Below are 25,757 nucleotides of genomic sequence, written 5' to 3' on the forward strand. Positions count from 1 at the left end.
ACTTTACGCGTTTCCACGTTTACGTGGTACCCTGCTGAAACCGGAATGCTCACTTTCCGCGGTGTGTGTACCCTTTTATGCGGAGAGCGGCGCGAGCAGGGTGCGCACAAGGTCGCCCAGTCATCAAAACATTACCGAGTTCTTCACCCGCCACCCACCACAGCCAGCCCAAGTAAGTGATAGTGATAATGATAGTGAGGATATGAACTTATATGGACTTTGAGGGGTTTGACAAAGAGGCCCTGCAAGCCTCTGTGGTGGATAGTGATACAAGTGATACAGGTGAGGGCCAATAATCTGCCCTCTGCCTCGGAACCAACCCCCCATCCCCGTGTGCCCAGCCATCTTTTCTACTAATGTAAGTGTTAAAAAACCTAATATTATTGATATTTCTCTTAATTATTAATTGTGTGTGCATACCATCATAAAATTAAGAAGTTATTTTTACTACAACGTAGGTATTGTGTCTGAAAAAGTGGAGTTTGGGGGTCGGCCCGGTCTCTATTTCAATTAATCCCATAAGTTATGTTGTTCACTTTATGCGTTTCTCACTTTACGCGGGCCGCCGAGGGTTGAATTAACCGCGTAAAGTGAGGGTTCACTGTAACTGTCAATAAGAGTCCTAATTCATCCCTCCCTTATTAAGAAAGAGTGATGTGTTATAAGTGTCTTGGTATTATGCAGTAATACTGTGAGTCCTATATATATATACAGTGGGGTATGCTATAACGAATCTAATTGGTTCTAGAACCTTGTTCGTTATAGCATTCGTTCGTTATAGGATTAATCCGTTCCAGGCCCCCAAATACAACCACTTAACACTGAAAAATATAATATAAAATTGTAAAAAAGTGCATAAATATGCATCTAAACCCCTGAAATGAAGAATATCATTAATATTTGTAATAAAAAAACAATAAATTAGAAAAAAAAAAAATTAAATAATGTTCGTTGTAGGAGTTTCGTTCGTTATAGCATTCTCAATTTTATAGGTAAAACCGTTCGTTTTAGGAATATTCGTAGTAGGATCCGTTCGTTATAGCATACCCCACTCTATACCGTATATAGTATATGCTCGTCTATAACCCCCCCTCGTTTATAGGTCGACCCTGATTTTTTGACCAAGAAATCGTTAATTTATGATACTCCTCGTTTATAGTTCGACCCACGATTTTCGACTTACGACCTGGTCGTTGGTCCGGAACCCCGTTGTAAGTTGAGGAGAGACTGTACTGTAGTTCTATACTTTGTCTACTATTTTCTATAGAAATGGCAATGATTTTCTGTATATGTAACCTTTTTCATGGAACAAAGGGAGGCTCAGAAACGTAACTCCCGTATTTTATCTATTTCTTAAGGGGAAAATTGATTCGCTTAACGTCACGTTTTCAGGAACGTAACCCCGAAGTTAAGCGAGGACGCCCTGTTCAGTATAACTAGCCAAAATTCCAGGTTGAAAAATAATTCAAACTACAGTAAGAGATGTGCGATTAATTTGAAATTCCATCACCCTAATTTGTCCGGATCATCGACTGCTGGAAATTATGTGGTCAACCTGTACTTATTCTAGTTATTTAATATTATAGTAGAAGTTTTTAACACTATTTATGCATCATATTCTGATACAAACAGATTTATTATACAATACAGGTAGTGGATGATACAGACAACATATATGCGAAACAAATGACGTACAGGAATACCTCATTATTTGCAAACCCGCTTATCCACAATTGATATTTTAACACCCCTATTCGACATTCACAAAGCATACCCCGCTTATTCGCAAATTAAAAATTATAATACAATCCGGTAATATAGTCATCTTCCCGTTAACCAGAATCCCCAAGCCTTGGAACTCTCAATAGTCAGAATTGAAATTGGGATGGAAAAATTCTGGGAAAAGTCTCCCTTCCGGGTCTACGAACAAGTTTCCGAGGATGAAAAACAGGCCCATTTTCCAGAAAAAAATTCCAAGAAAGTTCCAACAAAATGCAAATGAACTACCATTTCTCATTTCTTTAAACAAATAATTCTCTCACATAATATTCTTATCTAAAGTAATGAAGTATTTAAAGACTTACAGTTTCACACATAGTCATCTGACAGCAATCTTCAATATTGATGCTGACGCCATCACTACTAGATAACCCAGAGCATGGTGATGTTCCATTAATTCCCGACTTATTCCCTGAACCATATCGCTTCTTGGGACCAAATCGCTTCACTTGTCGAGTTACTTGAGTGGGAGCAGGTGCTGCTGAAATGGTGTGATATTATAAATTTAACATCAATTTTTTCAAGTCTGATAAAGGTCCACAGCTTAAAATTTACATAGACAATAATTTGGAAAAATGAAAAGCAAATTGTAGGGTAAGGGGACTGGTTCAACAACTGTAAGTGTTTCACTAGTATGACAGCACAGCACAATATTGGTGAAAGTAAGTTATGCTTGGCATGATATTGATATACATGTGATTTTGTCTATCCCCTTGCTTATGATGCTCTCCTAAAAAGGAGCTATCCTTAGTACTTAAAATAATATATATTAAGTACCAGTAAATGAGAGGAATAAATAAAAATACAGTGGTCCCTCGATTTTTAACCGAAAATTTCGTTAACCGAATCTATTATTTCAATGGGATATTGGGTAATTGGTTCCAACTCACAGAAAAAGTATATACAAAGTACTGTATACCAGTAATAGAATTAACAAAACATTAAATATAAACTAAATACAGTACTGTACTGTACAGTATTCTGTATAATAATAAGTAAAAAACAAAAGAATTCTGTATTTTAACTTACTTTGAGGTGTGTATGTCGTATTCCCTGCAGCTTTGTTTACATATCAAACAGCTGATTGTAGAGGCAGTCGATGATGACATGCCATATTCTTTACAGAGTGCATTGATTCTAATGCCTTCTTCGTGTTTCATAATAATTTCTGCACTGTATATTATCAATATGTTAACTAAATTTCAGAATGACGACCAATAATTTTAATGTAAAAAATGCAAAAATATTCAAGAGACCAAACTTGATGTTCACTCCACTGTAAACAAAGTTAAACTGAGAAGCATTGTTGGGCGATTCAATCAGCTGATGGGCGCACAAAAACTGTTCCCTGTACTGTCTATACTATCAATATGTTAACTAAATTTTAGAATGACAAATAATTTTAATATAAAAAATGCAAAAATATTAAAGAGCACAACCTTCTTGACATTTACGTCACTGGAAACGAATTTAAACATAAAACCAATTACTGTATTGGTGGACTAGCCGATCAGCTGATGTGCACAACAAAACGTGTTTCTCGTAAGGCTTTCGTTAATCGAAGTTTTGTTCGTTAATCGAACTGAAAATTCCTATGGGAGCAAATTCGTTAACCGAAATTTCGTTAATCGAACCGTTCGTTAACCGAGGGACCACTGTAATAATAATTAAAAAAAAAATAGTGATTTACCATTTGTCAATCTTTTCACTACACACAGGACACAAGGCACATGTAAGCCCCCCAAATTCGCGGATTTTTACTTTGCGGTTCTCGGTTATTCGCGGATGACACCCTGGATGTACCCAAGAATGTCTGTGGATAGTTTTAAAGTTACCGGCATTTTTGCAGCTGGGACAGAAAGCCATTTGTTCTAGAGAGAGTAAATTAATTTACTTTTATTGTAAATGTGTGTGTGTAGACACACACATAAAACACATATAAATAAATAATATTAGTAATAGGGCACGGACTTAAGGGGAGACTATCACATTTTTAAGAAATTTGTTTCTTATTTGTGAGAGTATTTTCCAATTATTATTTATGTGTACTATGTGTGTGTGTTGTGTGCACACAATACACAGGGTGGTGAAAGGAGTCTAGTGTGGCAGCATTATGTTAGTGTTAAGGTGCAAACACTTCTTGCTCCCTCTCGCTTTCAGCTGCCGCCACTGGCTAGCCCTCGTGGCAAACAAGGAAGCAACTTGGCAGGTATAAGGCTACAGGAGTAAACCCCAAACGAAAAATCTGCGGTGGAGCGCCGCATCAGGCAGACATGCTTACAGACCTCCAACCAGACCCCAATGGCGGTGTAGGTGGAAGAGGTGACCACCATGGGAACCCAACAACTACATCAGCGGATGAAGGCAATGCCTGATGGACAGGCTACAAAGGCAAAACCCAAAAATCTGGGCTATCAGCAGTCCATTGAAAATCTCCCTCTCCCCAGTCATTGCAACACTTGCACCACTGGATCAGGAAAAGGGAGAGCCAAGATGTGTGGTTGCAGCCTGCGCTCCTGCCTCACCACATAAATCAACTCATGTACAGCCATCATCCAGCTCATCATACCTCTCATTATCATCAAAACCCCTATAACCCCAAAAGTCCTATGGCGACGGAGACAGGCACAGATGACTGCCGGGAGTCTCTAGTCACAACTCTGCACATGGGCAACGCAGATAAGATGGTCGTTTATGCACTGGGATCTAGGCAGTAGTGCAACCCGGTCCTGTCTGTGCAACTGAGCAGCCCTTACGAGGAGCCACTGTGCTCACCCCACACAGGGAGGGGGCTAGAAAAGGTGCTTTAACATAGCCTGCCTAAAAACCCAACCTGACTGGGCAACCGCACCCAGTAAGGTCATCCTTATGCGGCCAAAAACACCATCAAAATCACAGGTCCAAACAAAAACAAACTATACAACTCTTATGGTCGCTGCATGGAATGTCAGGACCCTTCTGGATACTGGCACAAATGTGCATCCTGAAAGAAGAACTGCCCTTGTGGCAAAAGAGCTGGCTAGGTATAACACCGACAGCCATCAGTGAGTCCCGGCTCCCAGATGAGGGCCAACTCACAGAACGGGGGTCTGGCTACACCTTCTTCTGGAAGGGTAAGCCTGCTGCGGAGGGAAACAGCATTTATGGAGTTGGCTTTGTCATCTGCCAATGCATCCTACACAGGCTAACTGAAATGCCTATTGGGATCAACAAGCGCCTCATGACGCTCCGAGTCCCACTGTATCATTCACATCATGCCTTCTTCATCAGTGCTTAAGCCCCAACACTGGATGCAGAGGATGACATCAAGGAGGCCTTTTATGCCGACCTCGACAGAGTGCTAACCTCTATCCCTAAAGAAGACAAGGTTGTGCTCCTTGGTGACTTCAATGCCAGAATTGGCAGAGATGCTAACATTTGGTAGGGAACCATTGAGAGAAATAGACTAGGCAAGTGTAATCCCAACGGCCTACTTCTCATCAGCAAGTGTGCTGCACACGACCCCACTGTCACCAATACCTTGTTTAGGCAGGCCGACAAGTTCAATGGTTCGTGGCAACATCCACGATCGAAACACTGGCATCTCATTGACTACATCATTGTCAGAGAAAGAGATCGCTGAGATGTGCTCATCACCCGCGCCATGCGTGGCTCAGACCACTGTGACACTGATCATCGACTCATCAAATCCAAGCTCACTTCACGTTGCCCCAAAACGGCAAAGGCAGCAAGCCTCCAGAAGAGGTTTCAATACTGGAGGATCCAGCGGAAGCACATACTTTCAGAGAGCAGCTCAAACATCGGCTTATAAACAGCCCAAAAGCAAACAACGTGAATCCCAGTGCCGAATGGGATACTCTTAATACTGTTATGACAAAGACCTGCAGAGAGACCCTCGGCCAGTTCAAAATAAATAACCACGACTGGTTTGATGAAAATGATGAGGCAATCAAAGTACACATCGATTTACAACGTGCTGCTTTTACTGACTGGCAGAACAACCCTCAGTCTCAGACCAAAGCTGATACCTTCCGCAAGAAGAAAGCGGCAGCCCAGCTGGAACTTCGCAATCTAAAGAATGACTGGCTTAAAAATAAAGCATGTGTAACACAAAAACTTGCAGATTAGCACAAGATGCACGAATTTTTCATTTCCACTAAAACATTTTATGGGCCAGTCACTTATGGCAAAGCCTCCCTGCGCTCATCTGATGGTAACCAAATAATGAAAGACGACGAAGGCCTCCTTCACAGCTGGAAAAAGCACTACCATTCATTGCACAACCGAAACATTGACGTAGATGTCCTGACTACCCAGCAGGTCCCTCAGCATCTAGAGCTGACCCACCTCAACTATCCTCCATCCCTGGATGAGGTAGCTACTGCCATCAAACAGATGAAAAATAACAAAGCCTCAGGGCCTGATGGAATCCCAGCCAAGGTGCATAAAGCAGTAGAACCTCTGCTTATCATCCGTCTCCACTCTCTCCTGGAGAATATATGGGAAAAGGAGGAAATCCCCCAAGCTCTTAAAGATGCCTCCATTGTCAATATTTAAAAGAACAAGGGGGACTGGTCAGACTGTGTTAACTATCGTGGGATCTCGCTGCTCTCCGTAGCTGGCAAGATTATCGCCCAAGTCCTCCTAAACAGACTTCTTCCTCAGGCGGGAAAACTTCCTCCCAGAATCTCAATTAGGTTTTAGACCATCACGTGGCACCACTGACATGATCTATGCTGCCCGCCAGATACAGGAAAAGTGCAGAGAACAGCGTCGTGACCTGTACATGGTTTTCATCGAGCTAACCAAGGCCTTCAACTCGGTCAACAGGGAAGCCCTCTGGTGACTCAGCCGTTTTGGCTACCCACCAAAATTCATCACCTTTGTGAGGCAACTCCACGATGGCATGAACGGCAGTGTCCTGCACAACGGCACCCAGTTCTTCCCCATCCAAACAGGGGTTAAACGAGGGTGTGCACTGGCACGAAGTCTCTTTTCCATCTTCTTGGCTGCCTTCCTTACTCGTGCCAGTGCCAATTTAGCCACCGGTGTGAACATCGAGTACTGGGTAACGGGGGTCTTTTCAACATATTGTAGGACGACTCCAGGCAAGAACGAAGGTGTTGGCAGCTTCCATTACTGAACTTCAGTATGCAGACGACCTCACCCTTGTTGCTCACACTGAACACGACCTACAGGAGATCCTGAACACTTAAGCAGACACGTATGCACACTTCGGCCTTGAGGTGAATGTACGTAAAACTCAGATTCTCTTTCAACCTGCCTCTGGTTCAGACACCTCCATCATCCATCCAGCTTAACGGTACTACACTCCCTAATGTTGCCCACTTTTGGTATCTCGACTCCCACCTGTCCACCACCAGACATCGATGAAGAAATTCAGCATCAGATTAGATGTGCATCTCACGCCTTGGGCAGACTGCGAAATCGTGTCTTCAGCTGTAGGGAACTAAAATTATCCACAAAGTTGCACGTATATCGAGCAGTGATCCTCCCCACCCTACTAAATGGCAGTGAGACATGGGTCACATACAGGAGGCACCTCAGGGCACTTGAAAACTTTCATCAACGTAGTCTACGTTCCAGCCTCCGAGTTCACTGGGAAGACCAGAGAACAAATGCCAGCGTTCTTGCTGACACCAACTGTAGGAGCATTGAGGCTACCATTATCCATGAACACTAACGCTGGACTGGCCATGTTACCCGCATGGACGACAGTAGACTGACAAAGCAGGTACTTTACAGTCACCTAACGAATAGTGTGTGTGTGTGTGTGTGTGTGTACACACAAACACACACCACACATATATACAATACTACAGGTAAGAGAAACAATTGTCCTAAGGGCAAACACATAGCTGGAATATACATTTCATTGTATACAGAAGTAAAATTGTACCCCCCTTCTGTAAATGTTATTAGCAGCCATTTTGAGAACCTAACCCCTGCAAATTTGTGGGGCTCCCTGTAAATATCTCATAAAACCTCGATAAATCAGACTTCGCCTTTTTCGTACTCCGAGATGCTCTGGTCACTAGAAATACTAAAAAAAAAAGGGAGATTAAATAAAAAAGAAATTATGAAATGAACAACACTTACTGAATACTGTCCAGTGGTCAAATCAGATTTACTATAGGCCTACTGAGAACTAAGACACTTGAGTATGTAAGCAGACCGGGGCTGATCAGGTGTTGCCACATGCGTCAGGTTTATTTATTTATTTATTGATTCATTATTATATTCTCATATGATTGGCCTCTTACGGTTTATGGTTCATAATTATTAATATAACATCTTCAGTAATAGAGAAAAGATATAATACTGCATGTAATTTGTAATAGGACTTGAAAATAAAAGGATAATGTGTATCAGAAGGTTTACTCAGATGAGTTCGTGTGAGGCTTCAGTAGACCAGCTTACAACAGGGGTCACTATAACACACTGAATAGTATTTGATATGAAGATACCTTCTTAAAAACGTTATTTACTGCCTTTGGCTGTTATATGATGACTCAGTTTGGCTACTTGTAGACTAAGCAAAATTATTAATGAATAAACCAGGGTATGTGCACATGCATAATACTTATTAAGTGATGATAAATACATTACAATAGTACATGTATTTATTAAATGGTGATAAATACACCGCAATAGTATTTATTAAGTGATGATAATACACAACTTTACTGTACTAATTTGTAAGTGAAGACAGACATTGTGGTAAGCCGATCAGCTATTTGTTCTTTGTAAACAAATGAGTATGAAATGACTCATGATGTTCAGTGTGGGATTCTTTTTTCATGAAAGCTGATTCTTTTAGGATAATATTTTATCAACCTGGCACCAAATGATCCTAAATTAAATGAGAATTGAGGTAGAATTGCATAAAGAAGTGGAGTCGTCCGCAAACATTTGTACATACCGGTAATAAAATAATAAAAAATAATAAGAATAAACGATTTATTAATAGAGTTGCAGCCGGTGGCTGAAAATAAACAAACTTACATGTGATTTACTGGGCTGTACAGTACATAAATTAGAAGCTGTTTATTATTTTAACAATAGATGGGATGGTGCTATTCTTATATCTACCAGTGCAGGCTCTTATGGATTGAATTTTGTTTTAGTGCGAAGGTGGGCGGGGGACTGCCGGTGGCAGTAGGTGGCGATGACGAGGATGGTGCAGTAGTCCCCAGCCAAACCCTGCTAGTGCAGGGAGGAGAGAAATGCCACCAAGTTATTTTGGGAAATTAAGAACCAAGCGGACTATGAAGAGCTGCAGAGGGATCTCTGTGAGCTTCAAGAATGGTCGAAGAAATGGTTGCTGAGATTCAATGTCACGAAGTGTAAGAGGATGCACCTGGGATGTACCAACGGTAACGAGGAGTATCATATGTCCCAACGGGACGAAGAGACTGCGTTAAATGAAACGGAATGTGAAAAGGACCTAGGTGTGTATGTTGACAATCAACTGAAGTTCTCAGGCCATTGCGAGAAGAAGGTAAACCAGGCAACTAAGTTATTCAGTCTTATAAGAAGGTCGTTCAGATATCTAGAGGGTCCGCCCCTCGTAACGATCTCCAAGAGTGAAGTACTTCCCCGCCTGGAGGACTGTCATCCCGTCTGGTCCCCGTGTTATGCTAAGGACTGTCAGCTGATGGAAAATGTCCAAAGGAGGGTCACCAGATTGGTGCCTGCACTGCAGCACCTAAGCTACCCAGAGAGACTGGAGCGCCTGAACTTGCCTAGCTTGTATTACAGACGGGCAAGGGGAGATCTGATTGAGGTGTACAAGCATCTCAGAGGGGACTACTCAGTTGAGTGTCCTTACCTGGAGCTGGTAGATGCTCGCCCCACAAGGAGACACAGCTCAAGGTTAAAGAAGCCGCAAGTCCGGATAACTGTGAGGGTTAACTTTTCGGAGTGAGAGTTGTGAACTCTCGGAACAATCTGCCAGAAAGTGCTTGACGGCACCGAGTGTGAGCTCTTTCAAGACCAGACTTGACCAACACTGGAGCAGGTTCAGATACATTTAGGAGCCAGTGCTTGCCAACAGTGCGTAAAAGACGTAAACGATCGCCCAAGCGGCTAACGAGCCTATCAGTGGTGAGGAGGATAAACGTAATAAGTACTGTAAATGAATCCTGTGGGAGAGAGCCACCCACCCATGCTACCCCTCACCCCTCTGCCCGTTGCTTCCAGATAAACATTTGTCTTCCACATACAATATACTCCTACACTTTTTGTTCTTATTTTTATCTTTATAGTTTTCTCTTTATTCATAAGACAAATTCTGCAGAGGCGCATGCATGCCGTAGGTGTCAACTAAGGCTGTAAGAGACTGCTCCTTAAAAGTCGCAATGTGAAGTATGACACAGCAGTGACGTCTTTACCACTCCACCTGACTGCAGTGTTGCCAACGTGCCCTATGCCCGCCGTTAAACGCTTCCGTTCGGTGGAAACGACGGCAGTAGGTGACAGTGATGCTGACGACTTTTATCTTGAAGACAAGTATAAAAAGCAGAAACCTCAGAAGTCAGGGTCTCCAGCAGGGGCTACGGCTCCCCCTCGCACCTTGTCTGGGGCTGTAGAGGGTGGCCTCCTTCTGCAGTTGGGGTCCCCAAGTGAGCTTACATGTGGCTCAATGACCGACCCTCCGCCGAAGATGGACATAGGGGATTCCCTGTTTCCATGCCCAGTCGCGCCTTCGTCGTCTTGCCTTTCCTCGGGACTTGCCTCTGAGAACACGAACGACCTGGTTCTTCCGTCACTGCTCTCCACTTCAGGATTCAACACTTCACCTCCGCCAAGGTCCTACAGCCGTAATAATCACCACACAAACGGAAGAGACGGTACGCCTGCTCATTCAAGTGGGCTTTCCTGCTCCCCAGGGGGAGGTGATGCTGAAGTTCACCACCATCACCCCAGAAACTCTTTGTACCAAGGTAATGGTTCGCCACGTACCCTGGGAGATCCCTATCGACGATCTTCGCCCTCTTCTCCCACTACTACTCGACATGGAACGCTGCATCAACCCGGTCTCCAAACGTCCATCCAACGAACTCATCGGCTGGTGGGTGGGCCCCCTCCCCCCGAAGGTGAATGTAGGACCTATTCACAACTGTCCTCTTGACCAATTTATCGGAACCCCGAAAATCTGTGGTCGTTGCCAATCATGGAACACCGCACCTGGTAGTGCACGAGGATGGTCGCCTGCGGTTTCTGTGCAGGTCCTCATGACACAGTGGAATGTAAATCTAAAATTCAGAACAAAATCTCAGTTGTTCCACGGTGTCAACTGCCATGGTAGTCACCACGCCTGGAATGCCAACTGCCCACAGCGTCCTGGCACTCGCCTGGGGAAAACTTACCTTGTTCCACTGCCCTCGTCTCTGACGAAGCCCGTCAACCAAACCTCACTCCTATCCACCACCGCCTCTTCCATCTACCAAGGATTTCCCACTGATCTCCTCTCCTCTACCATCCCCCCTATCACCCCTACCACTCATCCTTTCTCCCCTCCCTCTCCCTACCGTTCTTAGAACAAGGTCGTTGCCGGCCCTGCCACACAGTCACCACCACCTCCTGCCCACCTGGACCCCAGCTGTCTTTCACCAGCACCACCACCTCTTGCCCACCCAGACCCCCACTGTCTCTTACCAGCACCACCACCTCCTGCTCACCTGAACCCTCACCGTCCCTCTCCGTCGCTACCACCACCACCTGCCCAGTCGGGCCCTTGCCAATCCTCACCTCCAGCTCCTGCACAGGTACACCAAGTTGGTTCTATGGAAACCATCACTCTCCGTCTGGATCGCCACTCCAACCAAATCAACCTTCTCTCTGCCCAACTCAACTCGTGTGTGAAAGCAATTGCGACATTGCAGAGGCAACAGCAACTCATTCTGGACACCCTGACCCAACAGGGGCACACTTTGCAAGCCCTGGTGACCCACCTCCTTCCTTCTCCCGAGGTGGAGGATCCATCCCTTGCTCTCCCACTCTTCCCTCTCCAATATACTCAACAGAATTTGGTACCTCCTCCGGAGCCCTGTCTATTCCCACCGACTCATCTCACACCGGAGGCCGTTCCCTCCTCTTCTTACAATGGAACATCCAGGGACTTAGACCTCGCCCAGTTTGTGCTCTCCCATCAAGTAGATGTCGCTCTACTTCAGGAAAACATCCCTTCACCTGATTCACATGGACCCCGTCTGAATTACTTTCTGTCTCCCTTACTCTCGGTGACCAGACCCTCCGTGTAGTCAATGTTCATTTCAAGAGTGATTCTCTGGACCCCCAGGTTCTTCACGACCTCCATGATGGGGTTCCCACTATTGTTCTTGGCGACTTTAATGCCCGCCATCCCACTCTTACTCCAGATCATCCTACTCCATGTACCCTTAACAGATCACATCTCTCACAGTTTCTTAATGGGGATGATGATGATCGCTTTCTTTGTCCTGATGATCCTACTCGCCTCCCCCATAGTTTCCTTGATGTTGGCTTACTATTGAACGGTCATACCTCCTTTCATCCTACCGTCTGCATCAAACCTGCTCTGTATAGTGACCATCTTGCCGTTACTACCCATCTCAGGCTCTCCTTCTCTGCCCCTACATCAGCTCCTTATCGATCCTCTCGTCTTCGTCTCACACAAGATGCTGTTCCTTCCTTTATCCAATACATTTCTACCTGGACAGATTCCTATGTTGTCCCCCAGTCCCTTGACTCTTAAAGCGCTGATTTTGATGCCGTGTATGACTCTTGTCAATCGCGCTGCCCCTCCATGCCCTCCCCGTCACAACAGAAGTGCCACCAACTACTGGTATCGTATACCTGCCGTGAGACATCTCCGGCAGGTAACCCGTGATCTCCACTCTGCCATACGGAGGTCTCGCTCTCCAGAGAACTGGGAAGACTCCAAAAACTGGTGGTCCTTTGCAGCTCAGGAGCGTCATCGGATTCGTGAGGCGGACTGGCTATCCTTCACGGGGTCTCTATCATTCCAGTCGTCACCCTCTTATGTATGGAATTGAATTAATGCTATACGGGGTACTCGACGGAGGCCTCCTCCCCACCCTGACCCCACCTCCCTTGCCTGCTCTTTAATGGAGGACTGGGCACGAGCTTCCTCCCCTGAGGCACTTCTAGATCTGATGCAGGAGACAGTGCAGGCTCGCATCGATGTGTCTGAGCCTGTTGTTCGTGCTGCTCTTACCTCCCCTGCCCCCACTGATCATCCCATCACACAGTTCAAGCTTGACGGAACTCATCGCTCTAGGAAACACACCTCTCCTGGGGATGATCAGATAACCTACTCCATCCTCAACGCCTGTACTAATATTCCTAACAGCCCCTTGCTCGCTCTCTACAATATGTCTCATGAACATAGGGTTCTCCTGTCTAACTGGAAAAATGCCACTATTATCCCCATCCCTAAGCCGGGAGATCCTGGAAAATACCGACCCATTAGTCTTACCTCCTGTGTTTGCAAGATGATGGAGAGGATACTCCATCGTCGCCTTCTTCACACCATAGGCGGCTTCCACAACTCCCTCAATGGTTTCATACAACATTGCAGCACAGCACACTCCATTGCTTCCTTTTATTGCAATCAGACTGCCCGCGTCTCAACCTTCCTTGATATCAAGGGAGCCTTTGATACGGCTCAGCTTTCCCTCATTTTAGCTGAACTTGCGCGGTTAGGGGTTAAAGGAAGACTTCTTCAATGGATCGCCTCTTACCTCACTGGACGTCAGGCCCGGGTTCGCGTTGAAGGCTCTATGTCTCCTGTTCAAGAAATGAACCTCGGCACCCCTTAAGGTGGAGTCCTGAATCCCACCTTGTTTAACACTCTCATGCACTCCATTGCATCTCTCCAGTGGCCGACAGAAGTTGTCCACTCAGGATATGCCGACGATGTCCTCCTCCAAGCCACTAACTACCTCAGCATGCAGAAAGCCCTTGATCTGGTCTCCAGAGTGTGATTCACTTGGTTTCCTTCTTTCAACTGCAAAAACAAAAGCCATGTGGCACGGTCGTGTTGTACCTCCCCCCTTCTCTTATCAGGAACGCCCTTGAACTGGGTTAATGAGACCTGGGTGTGTATGTAACTCGCACGTTGTCAGATCACTGAAGTCCGCTATCTTCGAGGCATATGTTTTCGGCGTCTCGCTCCCCTCTCTACCATGCCCAGGGGTTCCCTTGGTGCCACCATCCCTATACTCCTCACCATGTACAAGTCCTTTGTCCGTTCCTGTGTCGACTACGCCGCCCCTGCCCTCGTCAACATCAGTCGGACTGCTGTCAACCGTCTCGAAGTTATCCAGAGGAATGCTGCTCGTAACATCCTTGGGGCTTCTCAGTGGACACTAGGGTGTGACAGTTGCCCCAACTTTGTCCTACAATGCTATTCAAAATTTTGGTGTTGCATATTGACATAAAAAATACCCACGTGCAATTTTTTAAGATTCGTGCATATTTGAGTGAGCACCAGCAATTTGAAAAATAGCAATTTTGTTTATACGGCATGCGCGCCTATATATGAGATTACACAACCATCATAAGGGATATTAGCACAAATCATTTGCCTGTCTAAATTAAAAGCTGTTATCACTTACACAAAAAAGTTAATCATTCTTATTCTCTCATGGTACATTAAGAGGTTTTATCATATATTCACAAGGTATCATTTCTCTAGAGCAAGAAACCATGATTTCTGTTCGGAAACAGATGATCGTTTGCGCTGATTAGAAACGCGGAGTCTGTCATTTTCAACTACTTGAAGGACTTCTTAAAAGCGCTCCTCATCCCTGACAACATTAAGAAAGTCATGGCAAAGTTTTACACCACGCTCTGCAGCCTCATTGACGACCTGAAGCTTGTCCACAACCCGTTTCATGTTCAGGTAGTCGTCATGATCCGCCCATTCACTGGCTGGACTGTGGAGAAACTGATAGGGCATGCCTAAAATGGTGAAGAACCAGCTTGAGTCAGGCCCAATTAGGTCCACCAGGGCAGTGCCACTTTCTGGGACAGGGGGAAGATATGGCTTTCCATAGCCCCCATGATTGAACCCCACTCTCTTAGTAACTTCAGTGCCTTCATGGCAAAGAAGGGCCTTCCTCATCTCCTCTTTTGTCCTTTCTTGTACTTGGGACGAGAACAAAGCCAGTGGGGCCAACTCCTCAGTTAGGTACCAAGTGTGTCTACCGAGTGCCACACGTGCTTTGTCAACTATTGTGGCGTCATATGGGGCAAATTCAGCCAAGGTTTCAACCAAATTCAAGTCATTCAGTGGCACACTTGCTGGAACGGGGCAAACAATCCACCATGGGACATAAACAGCGACTGTGAACACAGCAAACCGTTCTAACTTGCTGATTTGACTTTTAGTCACAACCTCGGCTTTGGGAAACTCTTTGATCTGGCCTGACAAAAGAACAATCTTGAGGGTATAGAGCAGTTTAGCCATCCACCTTGTTTCGTGAAGTGCGCCGGGGTAGACCATCGTGAAGTTCACTGGCTCAGATCCTTTAGTTACAAGCAGCAGACAAAGCTCTACCAGCTCCTTGTAGTCGCCACGTGTAAATGGTTGGGCTAGAGATTCACGGAAGAAGTCAGCCATCTCCTGCTGGCGCTCCTCAAACACTCCAGGCATTGCGGGGTAGTAGTATTTCTTTTTTTCATTGTATGCCAGTTGAGAGAAATGGGTCTTGACCCTAGAAATGCAATTATTGGGATTATTGTATTTCGTACTCACTCATCTGAGCCCTTCAGGAACATGACTTCCTGCCTGATATTGATGTCACCCCTGCTGTTGGTTCATCTCCTTCTCCCTGGCTGGATTTTCAACCTGAAGTGATTGCCCTTGGTGGATCGCTCCCGAAATCCCATGTGAACCCTGTTATTCTCTGCAAATACCACCTCTCCAGGATCGCCCACTGGTCCCCAGGTAGGATCGTCCTCTACACTGATGGCTCTGTTGACCCCGCTACAGGTAGGGCCGGGGCTGGTGTCTACATCTCCCATCCTGATGCCCCTGAGCCTATCAAACTGTCTCTGACGGGGCATCCTCCACTCAGGCTGAACTGATAGCCCTCCTTGCTGCCCTTCTCGCTGAGGAAGAAGCCGATGGTTTCTGCCTTGCTTGTCTGCTGCGATTCCAGGTCTGCTCTCAATGGGATCTCATTTGGATCAGGGGAAAATAAGGACCTCATCCTTTGAATACGGGGGTTAACATCCACACTTCAGGATGCAGGCCATCCTGTGACATTCCTATGGATACCCAGTCGGTATCTTGGGGAATGAGGCAGCAGATGGCCTTGCCAAGACTGGCTACAACAAGGCCACACCTGACTACGTTGTTCCTCGAACACTTTTACAACTTAGGACCCAAATTCGCTGCAAACAGAGAGAAGCTCGGGAAGCAGCCATCCCCCTGGACTCCCCGCCCACCTGGTACGATGTCCTCTGTAAATTTCCTGACCTCTCGTATGTCTATGGGAAAGGGTCGCAGAAAAGGGACGTGATTGCTGCCCATATCATCATTGGGTATGACTTTGCTTGGGAGATTGGTATCCTAGCATCCCCTGAGCAACGCTCTTGTGCATTATGCAGAAGACCCGACAGCCGCACCCTTGTCCACTACCTCCTAAGATGTCCCCACACACAACGCTTCCGTGACGCCTGCTGGACCACCACTCCAAGACCCCCTGATGAAGACACGGTGCTCCTCCCCATACTGGCCAGATATTATGTAAATAATATTGATGATGTTAAAGGAATATCCTTCATTCCTTCCTTAAACTTTAGTAAGCCCATTTATAATATTTATATATACTTGTGACACTTGCCAGATGCTTTTGGTGTTATTGTACAGGGGTACCTAGTGATAGCACTAGGATCCCACTTCCTCCATCAAGGAATAAATATTGAAATTGAACTGCCAAATCTGTAGTTACTTACATACAGTACGCCCGGATAATTAGCGGATTTTTATTTTGCCATTTATTCTAAAGACAGTAATTTCCTTTACCTGTATTGTATACGAGTATATGTATGTGTGTGTTTGTAGACACACTCACACCCACAAAAAACATACAAATAAATAATAATTGGAAAATCCTCTCACAAATAATCAGAAACAAATTTATTAAAAATGTTAGTCTACCCTCAAATCCGTGCTCTATTAATAAAGTAGTGTAATGGAGCACGGACTTGAGGGTAGACTGTAACATATTTACAATACAGGTAAAGGAAATTACTGTCTCTAAAACGAATGGCTCCCTGTCCCAGCCGCAAAAAAGCAGACATTAAAATTACCCACAGACATTCTTGGGTACATCCAGGGTGTCATCCGCGAATAATCGAGAACCTCGAAGTAAAAATCTGCGAACTTGGGGGGGGGGCTGTACATTTCTTTGTACACAAGTAAAAATGTACCCCGGGTCCACAAATGTTATTCGCGGTCATTTTGAGAATCTGACCCCAGCGAATTTGGGGGGGCCCCTGTACATACTGTACATATACAGTACAGGGTATACTGTATATTGTTTTGACACAATAATTGCCCCACCAAATACACTACTATACAGGACAAGCAAACCCTGCTCACCTTATTTGGAATTAACAATTACAGGTAGTGCTGACTTACCTTCCCTTCTACTCTGCTGACAGGACATTTTCACCAGAAGGAAAAAGGTTGAAGCCATGAATGATACACAAACCACAGACAGCACCGCAATAATCCAAAGTAACTTCTCTTTATTACATCTGAAAAAGAAAAAAAAATCATATTAGCTACTTCATATTAGTACACTAATACTGTACATAAAGAATGGCAAAAAAGGTGAAGGGATAAAATTTTAAAGGCTAGAGAATAATCTGTACAAACCCTTTACAAAATCACCTGTGAGCAAAGCTTCTAAACAAACTAAGTTTACATAATTCAGAAAATAATAAATACGTTAGAAAACCCTGGCTAGATAATTTTTACGGCCTTTACAAATGATATTGAAAAACACTCATTTCCATAAGGATGAGAAAATGAAATTTTGTATTTTCCATTACCTATAGTGTGCTTGCATACCCTGAAAAAATGAGAACATCTATGGCCAAAAAACATTCCAAACATAGAAGACAGACACACAAATACTACTTAATTGATACTACATTTTCTTGCTTATGCTGCTCCCCAAAAAGATACATTTACTCTATCTTTTAAGATCCCAGAGCTAGCATTAACCATCACTTATTTATCTAAAAGAATATCTAAGACTTTACACAATATCATGGACTAAAGTTACTTTTACTTACATTTCTGCATTGACCTTCAGCTTGTTTGTGTGTATAGAGGTGGGGGCCCTGAGTGGAACTTCAGTTTCTGGTTCAACTTCTCCTAATTTTGGTTCATTCTTTATAACATGGTGATCTATTACTATTTCTACATTATTCTCTGCAGAGCTCATGGAAGTCACTGTAGAATCTGTGCTGTATCCACCATCATCATTGGTTCTCTCTGCAGGTGATTCCACATCTACAGAATCTGTGCTGTATCCACCATCATCATTGGTTCTCTCTACAGGTGATTCCACATCTACAGAATCTGTGCTGTATCCACCATCATCATTGGTTCTCTCTACAGGTGATTCCACATCTACAGAATCTGAGCTATGCCCATCATCATTGGTTCTCTCTACAGGTGATTCCACATCTACAGAATCTGTGCTGTGTCCACCATCATCATTGGTTCTCTCTACAGGTGATTCCACATCTAAAGGTTCAGGGGATAATTTTTCAGTTCCAGGCCCCTGGAATCTTAATTTATCAATTTGCTTCTCGTAATTTATCTTGCTTGTATCTGTACATAAATCCGTGGTAGATTCTTCAGTGAGGTCATTTAACAGTGCAAGACCATAAACACCATGACGCTTATTGCTTTCGACACCAACAGCAGGGGTATGGACAAGCTTCACAACATCCTTGGGGTCAATAAGTGATGCCCGCATAATACCCTGCTGGCTCCAATCTGCCCAATATATATACTCGTCACCAATTGCTACAGAATATGGGAAACAATTTTCAAAGTTGAAAAGCTCCTGAGGTTCCTTTACCCCATTGGCTAGGCTGACAAAGTGGCATTGGCTTTTATCATCAAATTTGTCTCCAACGGTCTCTGCCCAAACAAGTTTTCTCCGTCTGATGTCGTAGGTTAGGCCCTAAAATACAAATAAGAAATTGTATTGTTCATCATAGTTTATTTTGTTGGTATTGGTTTCAATGAGAGCCATAGAACCAAATCCTATTGCTAATTCCCAATAACAATACAGTAATAATAATCTTGAGGAAACTTAGTTATTTCACAGCAGTTTTTGCTTAAGTAGACAAACTGACATTTTATTCTAACCTTTAAATGCAAATCAACCACAGATCTGGCAATATACTAGTTACACATGTTATAGCTTCTCTCTCCCAGCTGCCATCTATCTTTTAGTCCTTTTCAATCCTATTATTGGGTTGTAGACATATAAGATAATCACACATGAGGAGTACAGTGTCATCATGGGAGCAGCAAGGTGTGTTGTTGGCAAAGCCTTCTCTAGTGATGATTATTACCCTTCCAACAGCAGGCAGGTTTAGTGGTAAGTAACTAGCCTAATTTAATATTTCTCCCACAAAACATAAATTTTACAAAAAATATATAAGTAAATATGTACCTGTAAATAAATAAATAAATAAAATAACTATAATAATAATAGTAATACCCAGATGTGAACTGGAGTCTGAATTTAAGTGTTTTTTGTGATGTAACCTGAAGTCAGAGTCGGGTTTGTCAGTGTTGCTCACACTTCCTGAAAGTGATGATGGTTAGCAGATAAAGTCTCACCTAAACTAACAACCAACATCACCAACCATACTGTTCCACCATCCCTCTTCACCTAAACCAACAACCATTTTCATATCTCACCATCTGCACCATCAACAGTCACCTACATTACCAACCATCAGCAGCAACAACCCCCCCCCGGCAGCATTTTCTTATTTTTAACCTAACTGCCTGGGAAGATATTGGAAGCATAATGTATTGTCTAATGGTAGACCCTGCTGCCATATGGCATCACAAAAATTGTGACCAAGTCCCAGGAAGCTCATCTGACTTTCTGCCTCATTTACACACAATTGCAGGGTCTCAATTGTTTCTCTTACTATTTATCAGTCCTTAAGTGACTAAGCTTCTCTCTTATAATATGCCAGTGGAGTGACCTGGGAGAATATAATTTACATTGCTGGGATTCTTGTAAGATAGTGATTAATTTAAATATAAACAAGCTATAATTTGCAGTACATAAAAATTTTAGTACTGTAATCATTTAGTACATGTACAGTACAGGTTTGCACTTTAGGTCATTTATTTCTTTTAGTATGGTGTGTGCATGTAAATGAATGAAAATAAATGAAGATATTTATGTAAATCTACCCAAAAATACAGTTGAAAAACTTTACATTACTAAAATGTACTAAACTAATGTATTGTACTAAAACTTTTATCTCCTGTGCAAAATATATGATGTTTATATTCAAATTATTCACTGTCATGCAAGGATTCCAGCAATGCACATTATATTCTCCTAACTTTAGTCTGTGATATTATATAAGATAAAAACTTAAAGCCTATTGTACAACCACCAAACCCTTGCTGGGAGTGGGGAGAAAGAGGGCAAATTGACCGTAAGTCAAAAATGCGAAGGTAATACATAGAAAATCTAAAATGGGGGTCTCTTTTTCTTCTCAGCACCACAAAACTCTCACTTTTAAGCTTGCCAGCCATTTTAAAGGGAATTACAAACAAAAAATTTGTCAGTACACAGCGCAACCACTAACGTCGGAACTCGAAAATACGTAATTTGAAAAATTTTTGGTACTACTGGGGCGGTCGTATGTCCGGGTGATTGTAAGTCGAGGAGTAGCTGTATACAGTAAAGCCTCCGATAACAATGGTTCAACTAACGAAGATTCATATCTAAGACCCTAGTTAATTTAGGACCCAATTCAATTTACACCATTATTTTCTTTGTATTTACGTGTGAAATAAAATAAAATATATTACATTTCGTATAAATAACTAAATCCCGATAGTAAAAAAAAAAACACGCCTTGCACACGGAGGCTGCCGGGCTTGTTTGTGGTGACGCCAGCATCACTAGTATAAACAATCGCAGCTGGCAGGCCCTTTGTTTTCATGCATCTCAACAGGAAAAGGAGAAAAACTTTCTCGGGTTTCTTACAGCATTTTTGCATCCCTATTCAACATGAGCAAGTGATGGTAGTGTTGTTTCAAAAGCTAATAGAAACTAGATGTGTTAAAACGATATGAAAAGGGTGAGAGGTCTGTGGATATTATATGGAGCAAGCAATGAACATAATTTCTGAAGTGAATCCATTAACAGAACAATGAATTACAATTTAAGTAAATGCAAATGACCTCTACACAGATATATGAGAAAAGAAAGCAGCTGTGCAAGGTTCTTTGGACAGCTTTATTATTCGAAGGCCTAAACCATCAACTTCAGCTACACCATCAAATTCAGCATCATAAGCAGCTTCAACAACAACTTCAGGTTCAGTAACAGTTTCAGCAACAGCTTTATGGAAAGCTACAGCTTCAGCCAGAGTTGAACCTGATGACTTCGTCATCTGAGTAAAAACTCGCACATCATTGGTTGTCCTTATATTTTAGACTTTACCACCATTGGTGAGTAGAATTTTTGTTTTACATTCATAAATATTATTCAAAACATATACGAACAGTAAATAAGTGTTGCTTTCATATTCAAATGTAGAGAAATGACGATATGTTTTCACATGTACGCACTTACTGTACATACGTTGGCGTTCCCAATTGTCTCGCTTTATTTCTTTACCATTAGTGGTTAGCTACTTCTAGTGTTCCATTTATTAACATTAAATAACATTACTTAAAACATACATACAGGTATTAAATTTTTTTTTTACATTAAGTTCTCTACAGCTACAACCAGGGTCTTATTTTCTTCAGTTTCTTATGTAGAACCATCGTTACTCACGAAAACAATGCCGTCTTGTCTCCTCATGTGTGTTTTAATATTCTACGTATTATTCATGAATTGCATTGTTCATTTCACATATATAAACATTAATTCAATCAAATACTTATTCAGTAATAAACAGTAATGAATCTTTTGTACATATTCTTAAAATAAATGACTGTTTCCTTGATTGTGCATGTATACATTGGCGCTCCACTATCAGTCTCTCAATTATTGTAAATATAAAAGGTCAATCTAAAACTACTCTGTACTGTACTAATGACAATAACCTGAGACGGTTAACATCCGTATGCCAATACCCAACTTTCAGAGGTAACTAAGCATAACAATCAATTAATGCCATACCTGCAAAATTTATTTTTCAATCTACAAATACCTGATACAAATGAAGATTTAAAGATAATTTTCTTTTCACAGTTACATCTGTAACATCGCTGGCAGCATTGTAGCTAGGTTAGACTCGTCACTATAACCACCAGGACACTGGGCCAAGCTGTTGTTTTTTAACTCATATTTTCAGGTAGATATACATAACTCTTCATTTATTTTACTGATATACTGTACATGCACACACCTTCCTACCTACATAATTTTCCTAAGGGCAAACACAAAAAAGGAATGTACATTTTTTTGCACACATATTAGCTGGCTTAGTGGGGGAGTGGGAGGACGGCTGGTGGGGAGAGTTGCTAAGGGATCAACGGAGGTAGCGTCGCCATTACTATGGTGAACAGGGAGTACAGATGTACTACTGTACATGCAAATGGTAAATGGTGACTGTGTTAAAATTTCATTTGGCCTTAATATACTGGTTTGGCAATACTGTACATTAATTTTTTTTAACTAATATATTGGTATTATTTTTATTTATTACATTTACTGGTAGTACTGTATACGTATACAGTAATAAGAAAACTGTGGCTACTGGAGGAAAATACACAAAGTTTTCTCCTAAATACTCCCTGCTAAAATGGGAAGTGCATCTTGTGTGTGTGTATGTATATGTATATATATATATATATATATATATATATATATATATATATATATATATATATATATATATATATATATATATATATATATATATATATATATATATATATATATATATATATATATACACCTCTCTATAGTATATAATGGAGGCTTTACCATACAGTATTTCAAAGCAAACTATTTATTAAGAACACACAACAATATTCTCACCTGATAATAGATATTCATCTCGTTGTCTTGCTGAATAACTTTATGCACATTTTCTTTCAGGTCCAATTTATTCACACTACTGGGGACTTTTTTGGACCCACCTCTCTCACTCCAGTACATCTGTCTGTAACAAATATGTAATCATTTAAATTAGTTTGCAGTCTCGCATAAAATTGGCCAAAATTCAAATAAATTACCAGCAAAAATGTAGGATTGACAATCCCACATTTTTTTTTCCTTTCAGGGTCCAATCCACCTAAGATACTGTATAGGGATTTCATGTCATATTTTCTAGTATTTATGAAAATCAATTTTTTTCTGTTTTTAAGATTCAAGATACAGGGTTAGATCTCTTATGGTGAACAGGTGGAGGATCTAACAGCATTCTCTTATTGTTGAACCTTTCTTCATCAACAAGTGCAGCTCAACAGGCATAACTCAGACATGCTCAGTACAGGAGTGGAAACTGATTCTCCTAACTTAGGAGACAAACACCATACCACTGAGCTATCTACATTTCACCAACAGCCTTGCAAAGTTCATATCTATACTACAATCAGTGTGCAAATAACAGTTGTGCTATTATTTATGTCATACCTGTAGTGTGTAAATACTCTATTTTACATTACCATGATTTTGGTTGGCAAAATAGCACCAGAATTGTCATAAATGGATGCAAGGCCAAAAGACACAAAATTCAAGTGGGATCAAGCCTTAAGATATACTGTATACAGCAGTACTATGCTGCCAGTATTATGGTACCATTGTTTTAAATCATTATTTTTATGATACTGTACACTGATTCTAGATCTACTGTACTACAGTACAGTACTATGTTGCCAGTCTAGTAATACGCCTGCTATAAGCATGAGAAGAAAAAAATACTGTACAGTATAGTCCTGATTTACGCAGTCAATTGAACCCGTGAAGGTCCGCGTAAAACGAGAAACGTGTAAACAAAATAACAGAACATATGGGATTTATTGAAATAGAGACTGGGCCGACCCCCAAACTCCACTTTTTCCGACACAATACGTACGTTGTAGTAAAAATAGTCTTAATTTTACGATGGTATGCACACACACATAATATAGAAGAAAAATTTCAATAAGAGAATAATATACTGTACCAGGTAAAAGAAAAATCAAGGTTTAACACTTACGTTAGTAAAAGAGATGGGTCAGCATACGGGAATGGCGGCTGGTTCCAAGGCAGAGGGCAGATTAGTTGCCCTCCGGTGAATCACTATTACTATTCACAAAGGTTTGCAGGGCCTCCCTGACAAACCCCTCAAAGTCCATATCGTCGCTATCACTGACTTGGGCTGGCTGTGGTTGTGGTGGGTTGCAGGCGAAGAAGTCCGTAATACTACGTTGATGACTAGCATTGATGTTGTCGTGATACATCTGGACATACAGCTCCATAATTTTCGACAGAAGGTTATTAGACACTTCATGCCGATGCTTGACTGTCTTTGTCAAGGATGAGCTTGATTTTCTCCCCCAACTCGATGACTTCCTTCACATTATCATGGCTTGGTCCAGGTTCAAGGTTTTTCTGGGGTGGTGGGGGTCCAGCGGAAGCCATTGTGAGGGGAATAGCGGGCACAAGAGAGAACTGTATACGCGGAGACTGAGAACAATGAGAGTGGCCCGGCTAGGTCAGCGACTTCTTCCCTCTGGTGGCAGGGCACATCATGTTACATTAGACCAATCACAGCTAGCGGCGGAGGGAGGTAAGGATGTGTGACCCAATCACAGTCTGATACGTCATATGACGTCAGCGATAACATAAGAGCGACCTAATGCGCACCCCTCCCTGCGCCGCTTCCCGCGTATGGTCAAGAATGGACCGCGTTAATAAAAAATGGCGCAGCGCGTCTGGACCTCTCGCGCCGCTCACCGCGTAAATGATGAAATAACCGAGTAATTAAAATATTTCATTCTGGCAAGGTGCCGCGTAAATGACCAAATGCTTAAACAAAATCCGCGTGAATCAAGACTATACTGTATATCAAGCCTACCAAACCCAACTATGGGAGCTAGCAGATGCCCATAAATACAATTCCAGATATGAAAATCCTCTGAAAATCAGTGATAAGTACTAAGCCATCCAGACACCAATGTATATTTTAAAGTATGAATGGGGCATGAATAACCTTCACTTTATACATTTTGAACAAAATATGTTCCTATAAAATCCTGAAGCAAATAAATTATTTATCCAAATCACAGTGATAAAAAAGTGTATGTTGTGCTTGATTGTAACCCTCCTATACAGTACAGTAGTGAGACAGGCTGTAAAAGAGTCAACACTAAAAAGTTCTCACATTCTTCTAAAACCATTAATACATGAAAAGGTATTGAAAATAAATACAAATAAATATACAGTATTCTAAAAGTACAGGTGATGAGATTTCTAAGTTTTTTTTTTTTCCTCACAGCTGCCTTGAACATTAAATGTGAAGCTGTCAAAAGAATTTATTATGCTGTAAGATGTATTCAGCTCATCTGCTATATTCAGTTCCCTTCATTGATATTTTTTCAATTGAAAGTCCTTCTATTGTTCTCTCAGAAAACAGTAAAGTACAATATCTATTTGTTCTTTCCTTTTCTGGTTTGGTAAACCCCTTTCCATTCATAGCTTTCTAAAAATAGT

General features: G+C 42.3%; 1 protein-coding gene across 4 annotated transcripts in view; it reads right to left on the reverse strand.

Moving 5' to 3' along the window:
- The window catches only part of LOC121855535, a 71,732-nt gene that overhangs the window by 12,560 nt on the left and 33,415 nt on the right, over positions 1-25,757 (reverse strand). For 2 of the 4 annotated variants that reach the window (XM_042350515.1, XM_042350517.1), the window contains exons 4-7: positions 23,100-23,223; positions 18,121-19,022; positions 17,459-17,577; positions 2,085-2,260 (exon numbers count right to left, since the gene is read on the reverse strand). In XM_042350515.1, the coding sequence (XP_042206449.1) occupies positions 2,085-2,260; positions 17,459-17,577; positions 18,121-19,022; positions 23,100-23,223 (1,321 nt within the window). The remainder of the gene's footprint in view (positions 1-2,084; positions 2,261-17,458; positions 17,578-18,120; positions 19,023-23,099; positions 23,224-25,757) is intronic. The other 2 variants (XM_042350516.1, XM_042350519.1) reach the window with 2 other exon arrangements.

The sequence above is a fragment of the Homarus americanus genome, unplaced genomic scaffold, assembly GCF_018991925.1.
Source record: "Homarus americanus isolate GMGI-L3 unplaced genomic scaffold, GMGI_Hamer_2.0 scaffold48406, whole genome shotgun sequence".
Taxonomy (NCBI): Eukaryota; Metazoa; Arthropoda; class Malacostraca; order Decapoda; family Nephropidae; genus Homarus; species Homarus americanus.